Here is a 21,923-nt window from a genome sequence, read left to right as displayed (position 1 = left end):
GAGCCAGTATCGACTAGGACGCGGCTCACTAGGGCATGGGAGATTTGATTCCCTAACGGTGAAGGTGTTGTCGTGAGGCGAGTAGACATCTTCCAAATCACGGTCAAGGAACATCAAAAAATTGGAACCGATCGCTGGTGATTTGTTGATGGCAGCCACCATTCTTGGCTTCTTTCAAGCCGTTTTTCTTGCTTTTCAGATGCTCCTAAGATATTCTTGCTCATTGTATATGTAGTTCATCCCATAAGGTGTTTCTCTCACTGGGCACTGGATAGAGTGGAGACCCTGAAGCCTTTTGGATTTTGTACGTATTTTTTCTAGGATAAGGTGTTGAGATGACTCTTTGGAGGTTAGATCAATTACTTTCGCCCTCCGGGTAACCAATTCTTCAAAACAGGAAATAGTTTCTTTGAGGTCTTTGATGAGTGCCTTCATGTTGGTAAGTCTAGTAGGTTCTTTAGTCAGTGGGCTTTGCCGGACGCCTTCTAGGGATAAACAAATTTTCATGACATCTTCCCACATCTCGTCTATGGTGGCAACGCCATCATACTTCTGGTGGATATTGCCCGTCCTTGGAGGCGACAAAGTTGTTGTTTTTAACTAAGCTTTCTGACATGTCAATTGGCAAAGTGATTTGGTCGGGAGGAATATGAGTTCACTCTCAACGAGAGCACTAATTATTAGAGCCAAATTGCACATTGCCGTAAGTAGTGGTTGAGCATAAACTCAAGTAACCTGCAAAACAGTAAACAACTGTGAGTAAGCCTAAGACTGGGGGGTATGCCGGCTAAAGGCTCGTTGATGATCAAGTTAGTGAATGATTTTAGACTCAAGCAGTTGACAAGAGAATTGAAGTGTTTAGATTGCATAACCATAGATGAACCCTAGATGGGTGTATATATAACATGGGGAGAGACACTTTTTAGGGTAGAATCCTCGTTCTAAGCCAAGAGAATCCTAGAGGGTATCTAGAAGTAGATATTGCACACTTTTAAGAGTTATGATTACTTGCAGCGCGCGCCAATCCCTAGATTGTAAGAACTCCAAAACTTATAGGATCTCATTGTGTCCATATCCAGATCAGATCATGTGTCTTGCAGAACAAGCATGGTCATCCAACAGAGTAGCTAGGACTCGGCCTATTGGCCCGGAGTAGAGTGATGGTGGCATCACTACTTCGTTTGATACAACTCTACCCGGAGCTTGTGAGTCCATGACCGGACTTCTGAGGTAACTATATTCGGATCAGCCTTACTCCGGCTGTAGAAAATCACGGTCCCTCATCTCATATGTTAATTACAGAAGCAGAAAACATAGTAATTTGCAAAAGAAATTCATTTTAAAAACATACCTTTCAAGATTGATTTCTTAGAGTTGTTAACCTCAGCATCAAACTTTAATTTAGAAGAAATACCAAGAGAAAAGAAGAGTATTAAGAAGAAAACTTTTGGAATAACACAAAAAATGATAAACCCAGACTTCCAACGGTCAAAATTTTAATACGCGAATTTACGAAAACCCACTCCCTTGGAGTACACTTGTAGGACTCGTCGTTGCAAACGTGTAAGCTCAAGCGAAATTGAATTTGGCGCTAAAATGAAGAAATTTCGAGAATCAGAATGATAGGGGCATTTTGGTAATTTTACCATTGGACATATTTTTACATCTGGGACTTCTCCTTAGTTAACATGTGTCGAAATCCCTCCCCATTTTTAGGGTGTTCCTTTCTTCTCTCCCGTGACTTCTCTCTCTCTCTTTATTTACTTTCCCCTCAACTCTCATCTCTTCCCTCTCAGCTTACCCTTCTCTCTCAACTATCTCCCTTTCTAAACAGACACACCACCACCACCACCCTCATATTACTACGGTGAGCCCTACGACATTATCACCACTCATCATTCACTCTGGCGAACCATTACGCCAACCATCATCTCGTCATTTCATTCGTCGATAAATAAGAAAAACAAGAATGAACCTTCAATCTCAAACCCAAGTAGTGGAAACTCGAGCCTAACCTTGGAAAGTTTATTTTGTCTTGTCGGATTTCTAGGTTTTCCAATTAAGGTAAGCTCAGGGTACTCATAATTCCTTCATTTTGAAGTTGTGGTTTGATTCCTGGTTCTATATGGTTGATTTGGTGGTGATGGGTATAGAAATTGACTTGGGAAAATTGTTTCCCAGCTTCCGACGATTGCACCGTGAGTTGCAGATGTTTTTCCGGCCATCTTCGGGCCACGGTCATGAGTAAGATTATGCGATTACGGACGTCATGTGTCTACTTACAAAATATTGTGTTGTGTTGAATTCTTGAGATTTTGCAGGCTATAGTAAGTATTTTCTTACGATACGTAGTATGTATCTTTTGGAAACTATACTTGTTTTACGATGAAGGGTTATTATGTTTTCGAAAATGTTTCTACAAAGCTTTATTTTTAGGCCCACTCACCCTTGTTTTTCGACCCTCCAGGATTTTGTAACTGAGCTTTCGTATCGACGAGGATTCTTGGCAAACCTTGGTACTGGAGATTAGACCTGGCAAACGGGTTGTGTCTTTCGTGTACATGTCGTTTTCATGTAACACTTGCTATCTTAACGGGTCGTGTCAAGTCACACCTGTTATCTTAACGGGTCCTTAACAAGTCGGGTCACTTTGCCCAACTGGTAAAGTGACTCGACCCATTATGACCTGTTAAGAAAAAAATATTTTTTTTTCTTAAATTTGCACATACCACACATTGCCACATAAATATTACTTCAAAACATTAAAACACATTTGTCGTTTAAGTACTACATCTACACTCGAAAATATGAGCCTAATAAAAGAACATCCATACATTACTAGTCTATTACAAAATATTAAATGTGCAAGGATATGCAAAATGAAAGAGTTTTTGTCTTCAAGGTTGTGAAGCCTTTCTCAAAAGTTCAAACCTTGCCAATGGAACTCAAAGCTTGCATGTTATTCTTTTACAAAATCCTCAATTTTCATTGATCATCATGAGGAAATTGTAATAGAACTTTGGCTTGATCTATTGCCTTCAAGAGTTATGTTGATGATGTTTTCAGTAAGGTTTTCCATGTCAATTTCACATATCCAATTCAATTTCACCTATCTATATCCATTTCAAATTTACATATCCAATTCAATTTCAAAATCCAATTCACATATCCAATTCAAATTTACTTTCAAATTCACAATTCAATTAAAAATACCTTGCAGTTGCAGGTTGCAGCCTTGCTTAATTGCTTTGCTTTGCTTGTTCCAAATCTCCAAATCTGGAAAACAAATATAGACCACTTCAAGTAAATAGACCCCAAATGAAACATAGATACAAATGAATTCGCAGCATTCACAATAAAAAAAAGGACCTACCTGCCATTTGCCAATACTTGGGACAAATAATTAAGACATTGCATCTACTACATCAAAACAAAAATAGGTGGGACGTCACTACTCTGTCGTTGCCTGCCTCATAGGCCACATGAATTCTAACCTCCCCAGTCCCCTGATAACATATCCCTAATATATATATATATATATATATATATATGACATTAAGTAATGAATCTCACCTTACGGCTTACAATACGACTAACTGGCATGACATAATGAAGTTAGTTTACATAACTACATCTATACTCCCAAATTCCAATGCTTGAGTCTATTTTGGCCTCGTCCTTTTGTGATTTTCAAGCTTGCAAAGCCAACGCGAAGCATGCTTGCTCGATCGCTGGGTTTTTTGAATGTTTGTAAACATGCCCCAACCCAAAAACTCCAGAATCTCCAAAATAAAAAAACCCCAGAAACCCCAAACCCAGAAAATCCCCAGCCATTAGTTTTAATTTTAACGAAAATCCCAAATCACTAGTTTTTGAAAAAAAAGAACACAGAATACCCAAAACTACAAAATTCATACCTTTAGCGTGTGTTTGCCATGTGTGTGGTTTTCTTGTGGCTGACGGAGTCGAGTTTAAGGAAGTGAACGGAGAAGGATGTGAGAGAGATGTGGATTAAGGAGACAGCGCAGGAGTAAGTTTGGACTGGAAAGATCAGAGTGAATGAGGGAGAAGAGAAGGATAGCCTCCAACCTAATGCACAATGGACGGCTGAGATTAAATCTCAGCCGATCCAATGGTCACCAATTTTTTAAATATAATTATATATATATATATATATATATATAATTATAGTTTTTAGGGGTATAAAATTGTTAAATTAATATATATAATTATTATAGTATTTTTTAGGGTTATAAAATTATAAAATTAATATTTTGCTTATCGTATATCGTTTTACCCACGTGTATACTCAAACCAACTCGTTATCTTAACAGGTGCTTATCGGGTTGCCCAATAACGATCTGATTTGTTATCATGTCAACCCGAACACCTGTGTCGTGTCAGGAATTGTCAGGCCTACTTGAGATTATCTTCGATGGTATAATTCTCATCCTTCCTTACTGTACTTTACTTATGCTCTAACATCAAGTGTGAAATGAGTTCATTCCCACTCACTAGCACACTCTTATACTTAGGCACTTTTAAGTTTTAATTCATTCACATCTTCCACATCACTACACTTTATGACTTCGTCACTTTCGGGTGATGGCCAGCACAACTCAATTCGGAGTCCAGGTGAACATTCCGGGTCGGGGTGTGTCATTTTTCAACACCAATAGCCAGTAATAATATCCCTATTAGAAAAAATAATTTAATTATCTAATTAGTTTTAAATTTAGCTGAAAAATTAGATCAAGTTGAAGAACAAATAGCATAAATTAATCAAGTTTTACATAACGCATCTTCATTACTTCCACCACCTTTGTTAGAAAAATTAGAAAATTTAATTTTAGGTACAAATAATCATATTAGAAGACCTAAGATAAATCCTTTTGATAACAGAAAATAGAACTCTTTAGAAGAAAAGGAAAAGAAGTATTTAGAGCTAAAGATGTTTATCCAAACAAAGACGAAGCACAAGAATTTATTAGAAAAGGTTTTGAAAGTACACAAAAAAAAATAAATATAATTTGTATCAATTAGGTTTATTTGAAAATAGAAGTAGAATTGTAAGTAGCATCAGTCAACAAGAAGTTATACTTAATTTACTTAGTAAAGAAGCAGTTACCTATTTTAGAAAATCACATTTTAGTCATATTCACATAAGAACAAACTTAATTGGAATAACAGGATTAACCAGAGCACAAGTAGGTACAAAATTTTTAGTACACATATATGATGATAGATGAGATAATCACCAGCAAGCAGCAATAACAATAGCTGAGGTAGACTTAAATTCAAATTTAGTAGTCATAGGTTGTATTCCTAATTATATTATGATGATTAATGAATTTAGTATATTAAAGTAAGCATAAGAACAAAAAATTATAATAGGAAAGGAGAACATAAAAAATTTGTGTATTAGCTTAATGTATATTGGTAAAGTTTCTGATAAATACAATCATAAGTTTAATTTAGAATTTCAAATTTTAGTTCAAACATTTGGTAGTAAGCATGACAAATATGGATGAAATTCTAATGGAATGACTAAATTGATGTGTATAGTGAAACTCAGGGACTAAATTTATCGATTTTTGAAACTCAGGGACCAAAATGAGGAGTTGGACCAATGTCAGGAACCATTTACGATAAAAATCCTTATTTTGTGTAAATCCATGTGTCACCATTTTATTGGATTTATGGGTCCCACATACAAACTAACTGAATAGTTGACGGAATGACCAAATTGATGTGGGGTAGTGAATGTTATGGACGATATTGATTGATTTTGAAAGTGATGGACCAAAATGATGAGGTTGATCAATCTCAAAGACCATTTGTGATAAAAACCCTAAAAGAAAATATATAGGTCATTATTATTTGAAAGCGACTTACCGAAGCAAACCCCGACCCTGCTTTTTGATCTTATCTCCTCCACTTTCTTCCAAGTCTTCTTCCTTCTACTCTAATCAACTGTCAAAATCTCACTCTTCCTTCTAATGAAAAACAAAGTTGAGGAAAAGAATCATCTTTGTATATGGTTTGAATTGATTACAAGATATGTTGCTTTCTTTGAAGAAGAAAGAAATGGCAGACCTAAAGCTCAAAACATAAAGAGTAAAACGATAGTATTTATACATATGACTACATTTGAAACCCTATAAGAATATTCTTCTTGCTCATCCTTATCTATGCATAGTTATCCAAGCCTTGCTGTCATTGTACCGTTGAGGTGATGCTAGATGAGTGATGGGTGTTTTGATCAATTGAACAGGTGTCTTGGCAAGGTGTAACACCGTGGGCTTTGTTCACTGAACTATGGTTAATATTCCCCCTTAAGCTAAGCTGCGAATATTGAGCAATTAGCTTGGAACTAAGCAGCTTGAAACAAGTTTTGGGCAAGCTTTTAGTGAATATATCAGCCAATTGATTATGAGAGGTCACATATGATTTGACAACTAACTTGTTGATGCCCAATTCACGAATGTAATGATCGTCATTCTCAATATGCTTTGTTCTTACGTGAAAAATGGGATTGGCAGCAAGAGCACTTAGATTGTCACATAAGAGCAGCGGTGGATTATGGAGATAGAAGCAAAGGTCATGGAGGGCGTAGCAAATCTTTGATACTTCAGCAGCTATTTGGGCTAGAGAAGAGTATTCACTTTCAGTAAAAAACCGAGCAACAATTGGTTGCTTCTTCGCACTCTATGAAATAAGGTTGTTTCCAAAAAATATGCAGAACCAGGATTTAAAACAACAATCAATGGGACAACCAGCCTAGTCGGTGTCCGAAAAAGAAGTGATGTTTATAGAGCCTTTGGTGAGAAGAAGTCCATGATCTAGCGTCCCTTTAAGATAACGGAGAATCCGCTTGACGACTATGAAATGAGTTGTTCTAGGATTTTGAAGATGCTGACAAACTTGATTAATAGAAAAGGCGAAGTCAGGCCTTGTCCATGTAAAGTATTGCAAAGCAACCAATGATCAGTACATGGTAGGATCTTGAAGCAATTCACCATCGTAAGGAGCAAGTTTAGAAGCAGATGAAGGTGATGCTCATGGTTTGGAATCCACCATGTTGGCTTTTGTTAGGAGGTCTTGGACATACTTGGTTTGACATAAAAAGATTTTGTCTAATGTTCGATAAGCTTGAATACCAAGAAAAAAGTGCAATAGACCAAGATTCTTTATAGCAAACTGAGTACTGAGCTTGTTGATCAGAAATTCACAATGAGGAGAAGAGTTACCTATAATCAGAATATCATCAACATAAACAAGTATAAAGGTGAGTAAGTGATGAGCCTTGACAAAGAGTGAAGGATCTGTTATAGAAGAACGGAAACCGAAAGCTATAAGATTGCGATAGAGCTCCTCATACCAAGCTCGTGGAGCTTGTTTGAGACCATATATAGACTTGTGAAGCTTGCACACAAAATGAGATCTGAGAAGATCTACAAATCATTGAGGTTGCCCCATGTACAAATTGTGACAACCCGTCCCTAAAATTTCATTTTTATTTATTTTAATCGAGGGAATTGACGAAAATGCCTAGAAGCAAGGATTTTGATTTCTGTTGATCATTGTCTAGAGGAATGTATGACATATTCTTTTGGTGTAATTGTGTAGTATTCGTTTGTACGAACGCATAGACGAAAGCCGTTTGCGAGTTCAGATTTTATTGGTATAGTTACGAATGTTTGAAATTGGTTATTTGAAGTTTAATTATAAATTAAATTGAACTTCCATCTCGTGGAAGTGGTAACCAATCGGTTTTTAAAGGAAGGAGAGGAACCAATAAGTTTAAAAAAAAAAAAAAAAAAAAAGGAGGTTGCTTGATGGCAGCGAAGGAGAGGGGAGGAAGAGAACACATAAGGGAGATGGACGAATTGGGGGACGGGAGATGAAGAAACTGCCCAATTAGAAAGAGAAGGAAGGAGGGGAAAAAAAAGAGAAAAGGAAGGGAAAACAAGCAAGGGAAAACGGGTCATCCTATGACCCGCGCGACCCGAAGAGAACCATGGCCAAAATCGGTCATTTTTCCTGCAAATCAAAGCAAACCACTTCCTAGAAACTACTCCCTAGTCTTCCCTCTTCCATATCCATCTAAAATTTGAAGGAATTTGGGTGTAAATTCATCAAAGGGCCGACGGCAGGGCTAAGGCTTTGTGGTGGCCATCCCTCAAATTCTGAAACAAAACCCTCAAATTACCACCACCAAAATACTCCTTTGAAGCTCAGGAACAAAGCTCAAACAAGTTTGGGGGCGTCGGAGTTGCTATGGAGCCGAATTGAGGATACCTAAAACTAGGGTTTCCGACAGGTTTTAGCAAAATTGGGGCTCTTTCAAGCCAAATTTGCCTTGGCCACATGTATGAAAGTTGTTTCTCTCTTTGAAATCTTCATTCCTGTAAATTTTGGTAATTTTTAGAAATAGTTGAATTTTCCAGCAAGTCGGGGCGGCCGACTGCCACTTGCGGCGGCGCGTGGGCCGAGGTACCCCTTGACATTCCTAAGTTAAATTTGATACTCCAATTCTATATGTGAAGTTCGATTGACGAAATTTCAGTCATTGGAACCTAGTTCCATTAAGGTCCACCACTTGAATATTATAGCAACCGACAATCCGACCGTTGGATCGTCATCAAACTTTATTTCATTATAGTACATAATATTTGAGGACCATAGAAACTTATAGATAGGGAATCTGACATATGGATTTTCCCGAATTGGATTTGTAAGTTATAAAATAAAATGTTGACCGCCATTTGGTTTTGGCAATTAGCGGAGATCCAACCGTTGGATTGTAATGAAACCTTAGGACGTTATTCTAGAAACATAATGTGGATCCTTGGAAGTAACTGATTGGAAATCCGTGATGCAGATCTTTCAAATTGAATTACGTAGGGAAATGTTTTTATGTAAATTATGTATTCTATCGGTACGAACTCTGAGATGTGATTTGATAATTGCTCTAGGTGATGATGGTTCGTGATGTCTTGATATTCATGCTAGAGAGTCGTAGCGCGGACCTAAGGTGAGTGGGTCTTTTCCTTTCTATTGTGTGTGTGTGTGTGTGTGTGTGTGTGTGTGTGTATGATTGACAATTCCTTAAACGTTTATAAATTGATTATTTCATGTAATTACTATGAATGCTTTGAAGTACTAATGTGAACTATGAATGGCTTGATCCCTGTTTAGGGTATGTAGGCAGTCTAACGAGACGTTAGATGCAGCCATACAAGAAGTGAGATTAAATAATTGAGACAATAGCCTTGTTTAGGGAATTGAGTAATGTGAGGGACATTGGTGGAAAATGTGAGATTTAACCTTATGATTTGGTGGTTAAATGTTGGTCATAAATCAATGTGTGAAGAATTAAGAATTTGAAGTAAGGAAACGTAAATAATGATAGTTAATTAAACTAGTGTCTAGTTGGGCTTATGACCGATAATTATTCCCGAAAATAAATAGTTCGGGAGTAGGGCATTACAGCTTATGCATTTTTATGCCATATTATATATATATATATATAGGTATATAATTGAAAATGCTATAACATAGTTGAGTATTAGATTGCATCATGGTTTATCTATATGTATATTACCTGCACAAAATTATTGTGAACGCTTTGAAGTGCAAAGGTGAACGCAGGACACCCAGGTAAGTTCAGGCGAGTTTATGGTATTAGTTGAAATGATAGAGTTATGGCATGACTACATGTATGTTTTAGGCAACTCTGACCTTGTCGTACATGTTGCAATGATAGGCAACTCCGACATTATCGTACAGGTTGCCCATGAGTCGTATATGTTACAATAGATGCAGTTAGAGCTTACAAACCTGCACCCCGGTGTTAGTGCTCCCGCCCGTGGTCAGGGCACAATCCTTCACATGATGTTCACCTCCCGCACCTCACACTTACCTTGGATCTAAGGTAGGTGCACCATCTTGTCGTACAGACCACTATAGGTTGTTCCAACTCGTAGATGACCTGCGTTTATTCGCACAGTCTTCACGTGATCGTAACACTTGTGCATACTTATTTACACCCACTCCTGTCATACAGACCACTATAGGTGGTTCCAACTCGTGTGCAGGGATATGTGATGAGCTATAGGTTCAGCCATACAAGCCATAAGAGGTGAATCCGGCTGACATATTACAGGGATATATGATGAGCTATGGGTTTAGCCGTACATGCCACAAAAGGTGGATCCAGCTAACATGTTACAAGGATATGTGACGAGATATGGATAAGTCGTACAGGTCACTATAGGTGACTTCGACCTATGTGCTAACATTGATTGATGAGATATGGATAAATCATATAGGTCACTATAGGTGACTCCGACTTATGTGCTAGTATTGGTTGATGAGATATAGGTGCAGTCGTACAGGGCACCATAGGTGATTCTGACTTGCGTCCTAGTATGGGTTATTAAGCACATGATTATTTATATTGCTAATGAGATGCTGAGTAGTGGTATATTTCTGGATTTACTGTTAGTATACATTTGATTTCATACTTCTACGTAGTATGATTTTCTGGAAACTATACAAGTTTTACAGCGAGGGGTTACTACCTTTGATAATTGAAATGATTTTGAAAATCTTTGTTTTTCCCACTCACACTTTCCATTTTGCACCCCTCCAAGTTCTAGTAGCAAACTTCTGTATCAATGAAGACTTGTGGCACTCCCAATTCAGGTGACTCCTTGTGATGGTATAATTATCATCTTACCTCACTATACTTTTCTTATGCTTTGCATCACGTGTGAAATGGGTTCATAACCGCTCACCGCGCACTTGTGTATATATGCACTTTTAGATTTAAATTTATTCACATTTTACACATTATCACATTCTATGGCTTCGTCACCTTCCAGGTGTTGGCCAGTACAGCTCGATTTGGAGTTCTAGTGAACATTCCGAGTCAGGGTATGTCACACATCTTCATGAAGTGTGCCATGAAGGAAGGCATTAGAGACATCAAATTGAGTCTGATAGTTGTTGGTTTAGCGACCGAACTGAATGTTTCATGGTAGTCAATATCATGTTGTTGAAGAAACCCCTTAGCAACGAGTCGCTTTGCATTGATCCAAACTACCATCTGCCTTGTATTTAACTTGATACACCCATTTAGATCCAATAATGTTGTGAGAATGAGGTGGTGGGACAAGTGTCCAGGTGCGTGTAGACTTGAGAGCTTCGATTTCAGCAGTCATTGCTTCTTTCCAGTGAGGATTAGAAGAAGCTTGTTTGAAGGTGGTAGGAGTAGATGTTTGGAGAGTAGTGGATAAGGCACTAGAAATGGGATGATGGGTAGATAAAAGTTTAGGCATATATATACCTGATTTGGAACGGGTTTGCATGGGATGAATGTTGATAGTTGTTGGTGGGAGTGGGGGAAGGTGGGTCAAGTGTAATACGAAGTGGTGAAGAAAGATTTTGATCAATTGAATGGGTAGGAGGTTCGAAAGAGGATTGAGGAAAGGTTAAGGTAGGTGTTATATTTGGCGGTGATGTGGGTGAAGAGGTAGGTGAAAAAGTTATATTTGGTATATGAGTGGGTGATGTTTCGTTGGTATTTGTGATCAGGTCAGTGGGTGATGTTTGGTTGGTATTTGGGATCAGAAGGCTATGAGAAGGTGAATAGGATGTTGGTGGGGTCGAATATGATGGTGATAAGGTTGTAGTGGTTGATGGCATGTGAGGTGGAGGGTCGGGAGGATCAGGTAGAAAAGAGGGCAATTGTTGTATATGGTGTTCTTGAACATGCTGTGAAGTGGAATGTGACTATTGAAAGGGAAAGCTTGCTTCATCAAATGTTACATTTCGCAAAATGTAGACATTACCAGTGACAAGATCCAGACATCTATATCCTTTGTGTTGAAGCCCATATCCAATAAATACACATTTTTTACTTCGAAAATAAAACTTGTGTTTGGAGTAGGGTTTTAGCCATGGATAGCAAGTGCAACCATACACCTTTCAAAATGAATAATTAGGTGGGCAATGAAATAGTTTTTGAAGTGGTGATACAAATTTAAGTGTAGAAGATGGTGTTCTATTGATAAGATACACCAAAGTTTGTACCACTTCTACCCAATATTGGAGACGAAGATTTGATTGAGCAAATAAAGTTCTAGTAAGCTCAATAATGTGTCCATGCTTTCTTTCTGCTAAACCATTTTGCTCAGGTGTGTGTGTGCAACAAAATTGTTGTGTTATTCCATGAGATGTGAGAAAGGACTTAAAAGCATTGCTTGTATAATCTCCCTTCCCTCTCCCCCCCCCCCCCCCCCCCCCACCCCAAAAAAAAAAAAAAATATCACATCGAATAATCCAATTGATTTTCAACTTGTAGTTTAAAATTCTAAAAAGTTTTAAAAGCATCAAATTTTAATTTTAAAGGATGTAGCCAACAAAATCGAGACCAACCATCAATGAAAATAATGTAATACTTGAAACTAGAAACAGAAGAGAGAGGAGCCGGACCCCAAATATCAGAGTGGATTAATTGTAGAGGAGATGTTGAATTACATTGAGCTCTTGAAAAAGGTAACCTAGACTGCTTTCCTAAAGGACAACTATTACAAAGGAGAGATCTTTAATGTTGCCAGTAAGAGCAATATTTGAGGAGGAGACAATCCGTTGAAAAACTTGAAAGTTAAGGAGCCCGAGGCACTTGTGCCAAACATTGGGTGTTGCCTTGATACTGAAACAAGTAAGAGATGATGGTATTTTTGAGAAACGAATTTTATAGCGGCAATCTTCAGTAGGGCCTTGAAAAAGGGGTTTCCATGTAACCATGTCCTTAATGATGCAAGAATATGGGATAAGTACCAAGCAACAATTATTGTCATTGGTAAATTGATAAATAGACAACAAATTATGAGTAGTTTGAGGTGTGTGAAGAATATTGTTAAATAAGAATTTGGAAGGGGTGTAGAAGTAGGATTTACCAGAGTGCTCAAAGTCAAGAGATTGACCATTTGCTACACTTTGTCTGGTCCTGTGTAGTCCGACCGAAATGAGAGATTGGAAAGGTCATTGGTAATGTGATGTGTGGCCCCAGAGTCAACATACCAGGTAGATGTGGAGGGAGAAGCTTGATTCATGGAGGAGTAGGATGCAGACAGAGAAGACGATGGAGGCTAATCGTAGTTTGGGGAAGGTGTAGTAAGTTTTGATGGTGGAAGGAAATCTTGGAAACCCTGGTTCAGATGGTTACAGTATCTAGCAGTAAATGGCCATGGGTATTGCAGAACGTACAAAAATGTCTAGTGTTGTTAGCGGTGTTATGACGGAAGAAGTTGTGGGAATTGTTGGAAAAGTTGGGATGATGGAAGCGATTTTGGTTAAAGGTGGAGTTTTTGTTGGGCCTATAGTGGGAAAAACAGGATTGAGAATTATTGTTGAAAGGCTTGGAAGGTGCAAAGGTGTGAAAAGCTTTGTTATGAGAATCAAGGAGAAGGAAAGACGGAGAAAGAAGTTCGGTGTTGGAAGTAAAGAACTTTTCTAGGGGATTAAATTGGACCGTTCATTTGGGGTTGAACGGTAGAGATTGAACAATCCCGTGGACCTAAACCCTAAATTTAAAGGAAAACTAATAAAAATGGCTTGAAAACTATAAGTTTTAACAAAAAAAAAAACAAAATAAATGGTAAAGTGAATAGTACTAGAATTGACTTTTTAGTATAAAAATGTGATTTTTCGTTTAAAATGAACAGTACCGAGAGCTTTTCGTTAAAGTTTTCTAAATTTAATTGTTCAATAAAAATTAATAGTTTATTATTAATTAATTAATTTTTTATTCTAGTTGGCAAAGAAGTGGGACCTGCTCCTGCCACATCATCATTTAACAGCTAAATTGACATAAAATTTAATGGAGGTTTAACATTGCAACGAATTTATAAGTTAAGGTATGACATTGCAATGTTTAAAACATAGGATATAAGATTGTGATTCGACCAATAGTTGAGGTAGTTTTGTGTAAATTAACCTTTTTTTCATGGAATTCTTAAGATTTTTATTTGACTCCTACAAAATAAAATGAATTTCTTTCTTTGTACACATCTAAACATGAATATATATGAAAATACAAACCAATACAATATGTCTTTACGTTTCGCATTTGAATTATAATTTTTTTATGGAAGTTTTTAACAAACCAAAACAGAGATCACTGGGTTCAGATGACATCTAGACCAAGCTAAATCCCTACTAATCGAACCTAACCCAAGCATACAAAATTATATCTTTGCTTTAATAGCTAACAACTCCAAGCACAGGACAAAAAGCTCCCGAAACTGAAAAACTGGCAACCCAATTCACCATTTTTCACCTCAACTCCCAAGTTACTCAAAACCCCAACATCCCATAGTCCAATCCCTCCAATACTCTCCATTTTCCCACAGGTTCCTACATTTTCCAGGCTACCAAACAGAGTTAAAACACCCGACTAAACAAAAGACGACAAAAAAAGTAGAGAAGTAATATACGCAGCAGAATTGGGAATGGGGATTTTGTGATGGGTTCTTGGATTTGTATGTCGTCTTCTTCTTTACTGAGAGATGGTTCATCTTCCTCTCCCGAGAGAAGAAATGAAATCCTAGGGGTGGAGGTTGGATTGTTTAAGGTCCTTGGTATTTTATACCACCCACCCTCAAATCCCTCAAAATCCCTCGTACTCTTGTGGACTTTTTAAAATCATAATTGACTACCCATGGATTTTGATGCATGATTTCAACCTCTTAAAATCTAATTGACTACACCTAGATTTTAAAGTCTATTAAAATACTATCAAGTCCTATCAAATCCTAATTTGACTACACCCAGTTTAAGGCAATGTCGTTCGACTACCGTTCCAGGTAGGAGGAGCAAGTTTTGTCTTCACAAAGATGATTCATGATCAACGGCTGGGGATTGTTTTGTTGCCAACTTACTGCATGTTCATATTTCTCCTAGTGACTGCTGATTATTATGCAACGACGGCTGACCCAAGGTATGAGGGCAACTGAAAAACTAGTTATGTACGTGTTAATGAAGAGACCATACGTCACTCCAGAAAGAAAAACAAACAAAAAACAAAAACATGCTGGGAGACTATGAAATCCATAGCAGTCGTGGAACTGCACACAAAATACAGACAGACCAACAACATTGGATATCGATTCCTAGCAATATCTCCACAGTATGCTGACATATAAGAGTAGATAAACACATTCTTACGCTCCACGAAACGTACCACCCATAATGGTCGAGTGCAAAACACAAGCCTAAGAAACCCCAGAAATTATTAAGTCTAAATTACAGAGAAGCAGGAACTTCGCAAAGTACCCGGACATCCACGAGAAAGCACACATGTCAGCTCCCGGGTTCAAGTATAGGCATCTGCATCAACACGTAAATCAAATGTCAAAACTTTCCTTGGTTACGGGGATCAAGGGTGTCTACAAGATGTTATAGATGAAAATAATAACATACCATGGGGTGATTCAGCGCTCCTTGGGAAAAATTTAGCAGGAACCGTTGCATTAGACATTGACAATTCAGTTATGTTTGATCTATTATCATTTTGATGGAACCCCAGATCCTTTGACTTAGGCCACTCGTCAAAGAAAGGTTGAAGAGAATGCTGTTCGTGTTTTTGAGATCCTGGTAAGCCAAACTCTTCACCAACATACTGCTGTTTGGTAATTTCAGCATTAACGCTCAATGGCTCCATATTTTGTAATGTCTGTAGATGAGAGCTGTTGTTTAGCCAAAGAGAACTATTTCTCGGTTCTAATTTCAAGGGAACTTGAGGCGCCATTAGAAGCCACGGATTATCTACATTACTGTCTGCCCGAAGACACCTCGCACTCGTAGCTTCTGACACGAAATTGTGTTCTTCTGATCCATTGCAGCCCCTGCATTTGCATAAAATTAGCACACCCCTTTGGTTCCTAAAACGATGTCCGAAATGATTAACAGTAAATTCATAACATGTCTTGAAATCGATTTCTAACTGCATATCATAAATTACTTTTATTCAAGTACCAACAAAAGAAAAACAAAACAAACAAAAAAAAAAAAATGTCTCTTTGTTTACCATTAGTGTAATGCACAAAACAATCACCATCCTAAATTCACATCAAATTCCTTTTTAACAGAAAAGAAATATACATATACATATTACACATATATATATCTATGTATGTATGTCTGTATGTATATTGCGTTCCTGAAATCTTCCACCTTTGGACCTTCATTTCACTTATTCTAGTCCCGTATATTTCCTTCTGACAAACTAAGGAAAGGATCATTCCCTCCTTCCCCCTTTATGCTTTGGGTATACCAGCTTAACTTGGTGATCAATGCTTGCCATTTTTGTTCTATCTTGTTTTCTCGATAACTAGATTGCAACAGACAAGAAATTTTGACAAAATTTGTAACATAGGAAACCAGAAAAAGAAAATTGAAAGAACAAACAACGATTACAATTTTAACCATAGATGGTAGAGCTAGATTTCACGTCATAGATGCAATTTGGGAAATTATCCAAGCTAAGGTCTAAAAGCTTATCAATCAATACTTAGGAGACCAAGAAAGGAAACTCAAAAAACAAATGATGATTAAAAATGATAACCAAAGATGGTGTATCAAAGCCTAAACTAAAGTAGTGTCATGGATGCGTTTTAAGAAATAATCCAAGCTAAGGTCTAAAAACAATTTATCCATCAGCAAACCATTGATATGTATCAATACCATAATGATACAAAAATCTTAATTTTAACTCAATATTCAATAAATTTGTTATTTTGATCCAATAACTTTTATTTACACATGAAACAAAACTTAAAAATGGAAAAATGTAGGGGCAACAACGAATAAGTCCATCTCAGAAGAAAAAAAAAACAGAAAACAAAGGACCATAATATGCCATTGCTAGAATGTATTGTGTACAGATTATACTGGATTATACCGTGTAAAATATGGACTGATCTCTCTTTTGCCGTTAGTGGACAGCTTGTCCATTGCAATTGCACCTCTAATTCCGTATTAAAAACGATTACTCATCAGATAACAGAAAAACAGAAAACAAACAGAAGAAACCCAGCAAATAATACATCACACTCTCAAATCAAGATCAACCAAAAATCTGCTGCTACCCTAATAGAAAATTCATCTCCTTCCACTTATCTTCAAAAGTCCTATAGCTTCTTCTGCCTAAACAAACCATTGTCACAAAAGCACAGCACCCAAACGTGGCAGCCATCTTCGCACTAAGCCATAAAGAACCTGCTAACAGGGAATAACAATGTCGCAGTACCCCCAATACCAACCACATGAATCTTCTCTAAAACCTGTTAGCTAAAGGGCGATGCAGAAAGACATGATGAAAACTCTTAGCATCTCTACAAGAAGCATCCTCAAAACAGAAGAATTTCAAACATATCATCTCCAGCTACTCTCAAAACTTTCCTAGCCAAAAACATGTAAGAATCCAGATCAATATGCTGCACTATTTTATTTGCAAGTGAGACCGCATCTTAGATCTGTCTAGCTTCAACAAATTGGTGCAGGAGCTTCTCTCAGGGACTAGTAATCAGATAACCAACTTGGCTCTAGCTTTGCTTGTATCTAGTTTAGGGCCTTAGTTGTTTCCCTATAATTTCCTTCTCTATTTTGAATTGCATGTTATTTAGTTTGGTAGATGATCGTTTTACTCCTAGTTTTTAAGTGCTCATGTGAGCTTTTAACTACTTTAGAAAGCAAGGATTTAATAGTTATTTAAGTGATGCCAGGGCTGCTGCAACACTAGTGGAGATAACTTTTTTATGAGGCTTTGCACACAGTTTCATGCAGTTTAACAAGTATTTACTTGTCTCAAAAGAAATACGTCCTTGGCATTCTAGAGGCACAGGCTTTATTGGGTAAGCTCTCGTTATCCAATGGAGTGGTCTCTGTAGTACGATGCCAGTTACTTAGTCGACGATCCTCCAATGTAAAGTCAGCTTGCAGGTAAACTAATCTACCTGACCAAATACTTTATGCCAATAGTGTTGTAAGTAAATTTATAATGTACCCATGAGTTCCTCGCATGAATGGAGTGATACATATTCCAATGTACTACAAGCATGGTCGAAGTCACCTTCAAGACATCTTTGTATTGATGGATATATTGATGTAGGACAGGAAAGTTCACGCAAGATGAAAAAAAAAGTAGAAGCACATTGTATTGCACTAATTATCAAAAGAGTACATGGGTGTTTGTAAGACACCAAGACATAAATCTGCTCTAAAGATTCTCCTTGAATTGAGTTAATCAACAATAAACCTCGAATTTAGCAAATTGAACAGTTAGACGTTAATTTAAGCTAACAAACCTAAATTAGGCTAAATTCTTATCAACGACAATGTCGATGCTTCTCCTCTTTCTAATTTTTCATCAAATAACAGTAATGAAACTAATGGGTAAATGATTATGAACAATATGGATAACGAGTTCTGGTGAAATTCAATTTGGAGATGCCTAAGTGGTAGAACAGGTGTAAACGGTACAAACATCAGAAAACAAGTCAGATGCTGTTACAGCCACCCAATATCACCCAAGAATTGCTAAAATATGCCATTTGGCAAAGGGCTAACCAAACAATTTTAATAATTTCCCAATTTAAATCCATTCATTTTGAAATTCAGAGGAAGATAAATTCCTAATGCAAATATAATTTAAATGTCCTTGCTCCTCAATTCGCATGTACGCATTATCATTCTTCAACAATTTTATCTTGCTAACTTGAGTCATGGGATAAATAAACAAACACGAATGCACACAACTTAAAACATGAAAAAAGAATCATTATTTATATACTTTCGGTCATGTGAAATATTATATTCACGTATGGATTCTCCATCATGCCAAATTGGACATATTGGGATAACCTAATGATGAAAAGTAAGGCCCCTTTAATAGCCATTAACTCTTAGTTTTCAGTTTTTACTTCTTGTGATTAAGATATGGGAAAATATATGGTGGAAATGAGGAAGAGTAAGAAGGATGTAAAGAAATGTAGAAGGAAGGGAGACAAAATAAAAACCAAAAGCTATTTTTTGTTGATTTACTTTCAAGATTTTGTTTTTCATCCATTTTCTTTACTTCTTTCCCTTCCTCTCTCCATCCTTCTTCGTCACTTCTTTTCCCCATATCTCAAACACAAAAAGTAAAAACTAAAAACCAAATGGTTATCAAACGGACCCTAGCCTTATTATAATTTTCAAGCATCCATTTGATGTTAAATGAATTTACAATTATATGGAACACGTAAGGATTTTTCATCATGCCAAATTGGACATATTGGCATAACCTTATGATAAAAGGTGAGGGCCCGTTTGGTAACTGTTTGGTTTATAGTTTTCAACTTTTACTTCTTGTGCTTCTGATATGGGGAAAGCATATTGTGAAAATGAGGAAGAGTAGGGAAGGATGTAAAGAAATGTACAAGGAAAAAAGACAAGATAAAAACTAAAAACCAAAAGCTATTTTAAATTGTTTTCATCAAGATTTGTTTCCAACCATCTTTATTTATTTCCCCTTCCTCTCTCCATCCCTCTTCCTCGATCCTTTTGCCCATATACTTTCCCATATCTCAATCACAAAAAGTTAAAATTAAAAGCTGAAAACCAAATGATGATCAAAAGGACCCTAACCTTCTAATAATTTTCAAGCATCAATTTGATGTTAATGACTTACAAGTATATGGGACACGTAAGGTTTCTCCATGATGCCAACTTGGACATATTGGTATAACCTTATGATAAAATGTAAGGGTCTGTTTGATAACCATTTGGTTTATAATTTTAAGTTTTTACTTCTTGTGCTTAAGATATGGGGAAAGTATATGGTGGAAATGAGAATAGTAAGAGAAGATGTAAAGAAAGAAAGAAGACAAATTAAAAACTAAAAATAATAAACCAAAAGCTACTTTAAGTTTTTTTTTTTCTTTTTTGAGAAGAAACTATAACAGTTTATTAAAAAAGAAAAGAGAAATACACAGAAGTGGATAAGAAATCCACCAAGAACAGAACAAGAAAATCTCTCAAGAAAATCTCTCAAGATTTTTTTCACTTTCAAGATTTTGTTTTCTTCCATCTTTCATTATTTCTTCCACTTCCTCTCTCCATCCTTCTTCAACACTGCTTTTCCCCATATACTTTCCTCATATCTCAAGCACAAAAAGTAAAAACTACAAACCAAATGGTGATCAACAGCCCCTAACCTTCTTATAATTTTCAGTAAAGCCCCTAAATTTGACGTTAAAAACTAACAAGTAAAGCCCTAAACAATCAAATATACAACCCATCACTCCCCAAATAAGCATATAAGGCTTTCCTGGTCATGTCTTTCTACTTTCTATATCTCTAAGATGATTATTCTAAAGCCTCTCTATTTAAATCCCCGCCTGTAGCATCAGAGGTATTGGATAACCTTTGTTCAGGAAATAAGCAATTCCACATAGATTATGCACGAGATACACTTCTCGTCCTACAGAAATAATAGGAATGCAGCGCAAACTCATGAGACATTCTACCAATACAAAAGTAGCATAATGGATATACCTGGTTCCCCTGTTAGATACCCCATATGGTATACCCTCCATCTTCAACTCAGATGCATTGCTTCCAAAGCATAGAGCACCACTATTTCCCATTGAGTGTAAGGGCATGCTCTGGAAGCTCCCACTGTGGCTGCAGATCCCAATCACACTGTCTGACGTCACAGTCGACAAAGATTGAGAGGAAGTTTGTGATTCCACAAGCTTTCTTGAACGATAACGACCTCGGTTCATGTGCCGCTCGCAATACTTGGAGTCCGGATGTGCATCTTTGGAGCACCTCCATTTCTTCCCATCCGTCCTCCGGCACCGCCCTGGCTCCGGGTCCATCTTCTTCCCGCTATAGGAAGCCACTACAATCACATCAACGAGAGTCATCTATCTATACCGAAAATCCGAAAGATACAACAATACAACATGCATATCACAACAACAGTTGCCGAGTAATTCTGCAATTAGAACCAATCAAATAGATAATAAGAACACAAAAAGGATGGAAATTTGGAGGAAAGAATTACAGGTGGGGTGGTGGCGTAAGAAATTGGGGGAAATGAGATTGAAACTGGTGCGAATAGGGGCGAGGAGTTCAGAAGGAACAGGGAGTCCTGCCTTGAGATACTTGAATATCAAAGCTTGATTCTCCATCTCAGCCCATTGCGCCACTGTGAAGAGCGGCGCGTGACCTCCAGTGCCCACCGACGACCAGCTCATTTCAGTCTAAATGCTAACAAAACCATCCAAATCTCAATTTGTCACAGAATATTATATGTACATATATACACACAATACACAGAGAGAGGAAAGGAGAGGAGAGGAGGAGGTTGTTACCTTGGAGACGGTGATGGAGAAGAGGGGTTTGGCCATATTTTTTGGGGAGTAAAGAAATGAGAATAACTATCCGTGGACCACCCATTCTCTTTTTCGATTGCGTTTAATTTAGCTTAGGTGGCGGTCGTTCTTTTACCTTTTCTTTTTGGAACTTCAACAAAAAGTTACGTTCACTTTAACGAAAAATTATATTTTTATATTAAAATGTTAATCTGGTACTATGCATTTTATTTTTTACTTTGTCCTTATGGTTAAAACTCAAAGTTTTCAAGTTATTTTCATTAGTTTTTTTTTTTTTTTTTCTTTTTCTTTAGATCTACCAACGCTTAAAAAAAAAAAATTCAAATCTAACGGTCCAAATTTAAATTTAACGATTAAAATAATCAAAAAAAATTCTTTCATGTATTTAATATTCTTTCATAGTGTTTCACGAGTTTTATAGTGCTGATTGAATAATTTTGAATATATATCGAAATCTAAATATTTTTAGGT

General features: G+C 37.0%; 1 protein-coding gene across 2 annotated transcripts; it reads right to left on the bottom strand.

The window, feature by feature from the left end:
* Nucleotides 1-15,013: 15,013 nt before the first annotated feature.
* Nucleotides 15,014-21,562, bottom strand: LOC125472268 (growth-regulating factor 5-like). Of its 2 annotated transcripts, none has more exons than XM_048573480.1 (5): nt 21,432-21,562; nt 21,122-21,327; nt 20,608-20,956; nt 15,493-15,917; nt 15,014-15,399 (listed from the first exon to the last, which is right to left on the bottom strand). In XM_048573480.1, the coding sequence occupies exons 2-5, from the start codon at nt 21,312-21,314 to the stop codon at nt 15,386-15,388; spliced, it is 981 nt and encodes a 326-aa protein (XP_048429437.1). In that variant the 5' UTR covers nt 21,315-21,327; nt 21,432-21,562; the 3' UTR covers nt 15,014-15,385. The 2 variants fall into 2 exon arrangements, with proteins under 2 accessions (XP_048429437.1, XP_048429436.1); XM_048573479.1 differs by having other exon boundaries at nt 21,122-21,320; nt 21,432-21,538.
* Between the last annotated feature and the right edge of the window lie 361 nt (nt 21,563-21,923).

Source organism: the organism of the source record quoted next, unplaced genomic scaffold (assembly GCF_019419815.1).
Source record: "Pyrus x bretschneideri cultivar Hongxiangsu unplaced genomic scaffold, Pyrus_bretschneideri_v1 Contig69, whole genome shotgun sequence".
Lineage (NCBI taxonomy): Eukaryota > Viridiplantae > Streptophyta > Magnoliopsida > Rosales > Rosaceae > Pyrus > Pyrus x bretschneideri.
The sequence above is the reverse complement of the archived record's forward strand: the minus strand, read 5'-3'. Positions and strand labels throughout refer to the sequence as shown.

Bases quoted from the DNA above. Each gene is read 5' to 3' on its own strand.
- LOC125472268 (XM_048573479.1), bottom strand. From the start codon at position 21,467: ATGGCCAAACCCCTCTTCTCCATCACCGTCTCCAAG. The intron at 21,321-21,431 runs GTAACAACCTCC...GTTAGCATTTAG, and splicing joins TCTCCATCACCGTCTCCAAG to ACTGAAATGAGCTGGTCGTC. The intron at 15,918-20,607 runs GTATATCCATTA...ATGCAAATGCAG, and splicing joins GTATCTAACAGGGGAACCAG to GGGCTGCAATGGATCAGAAG.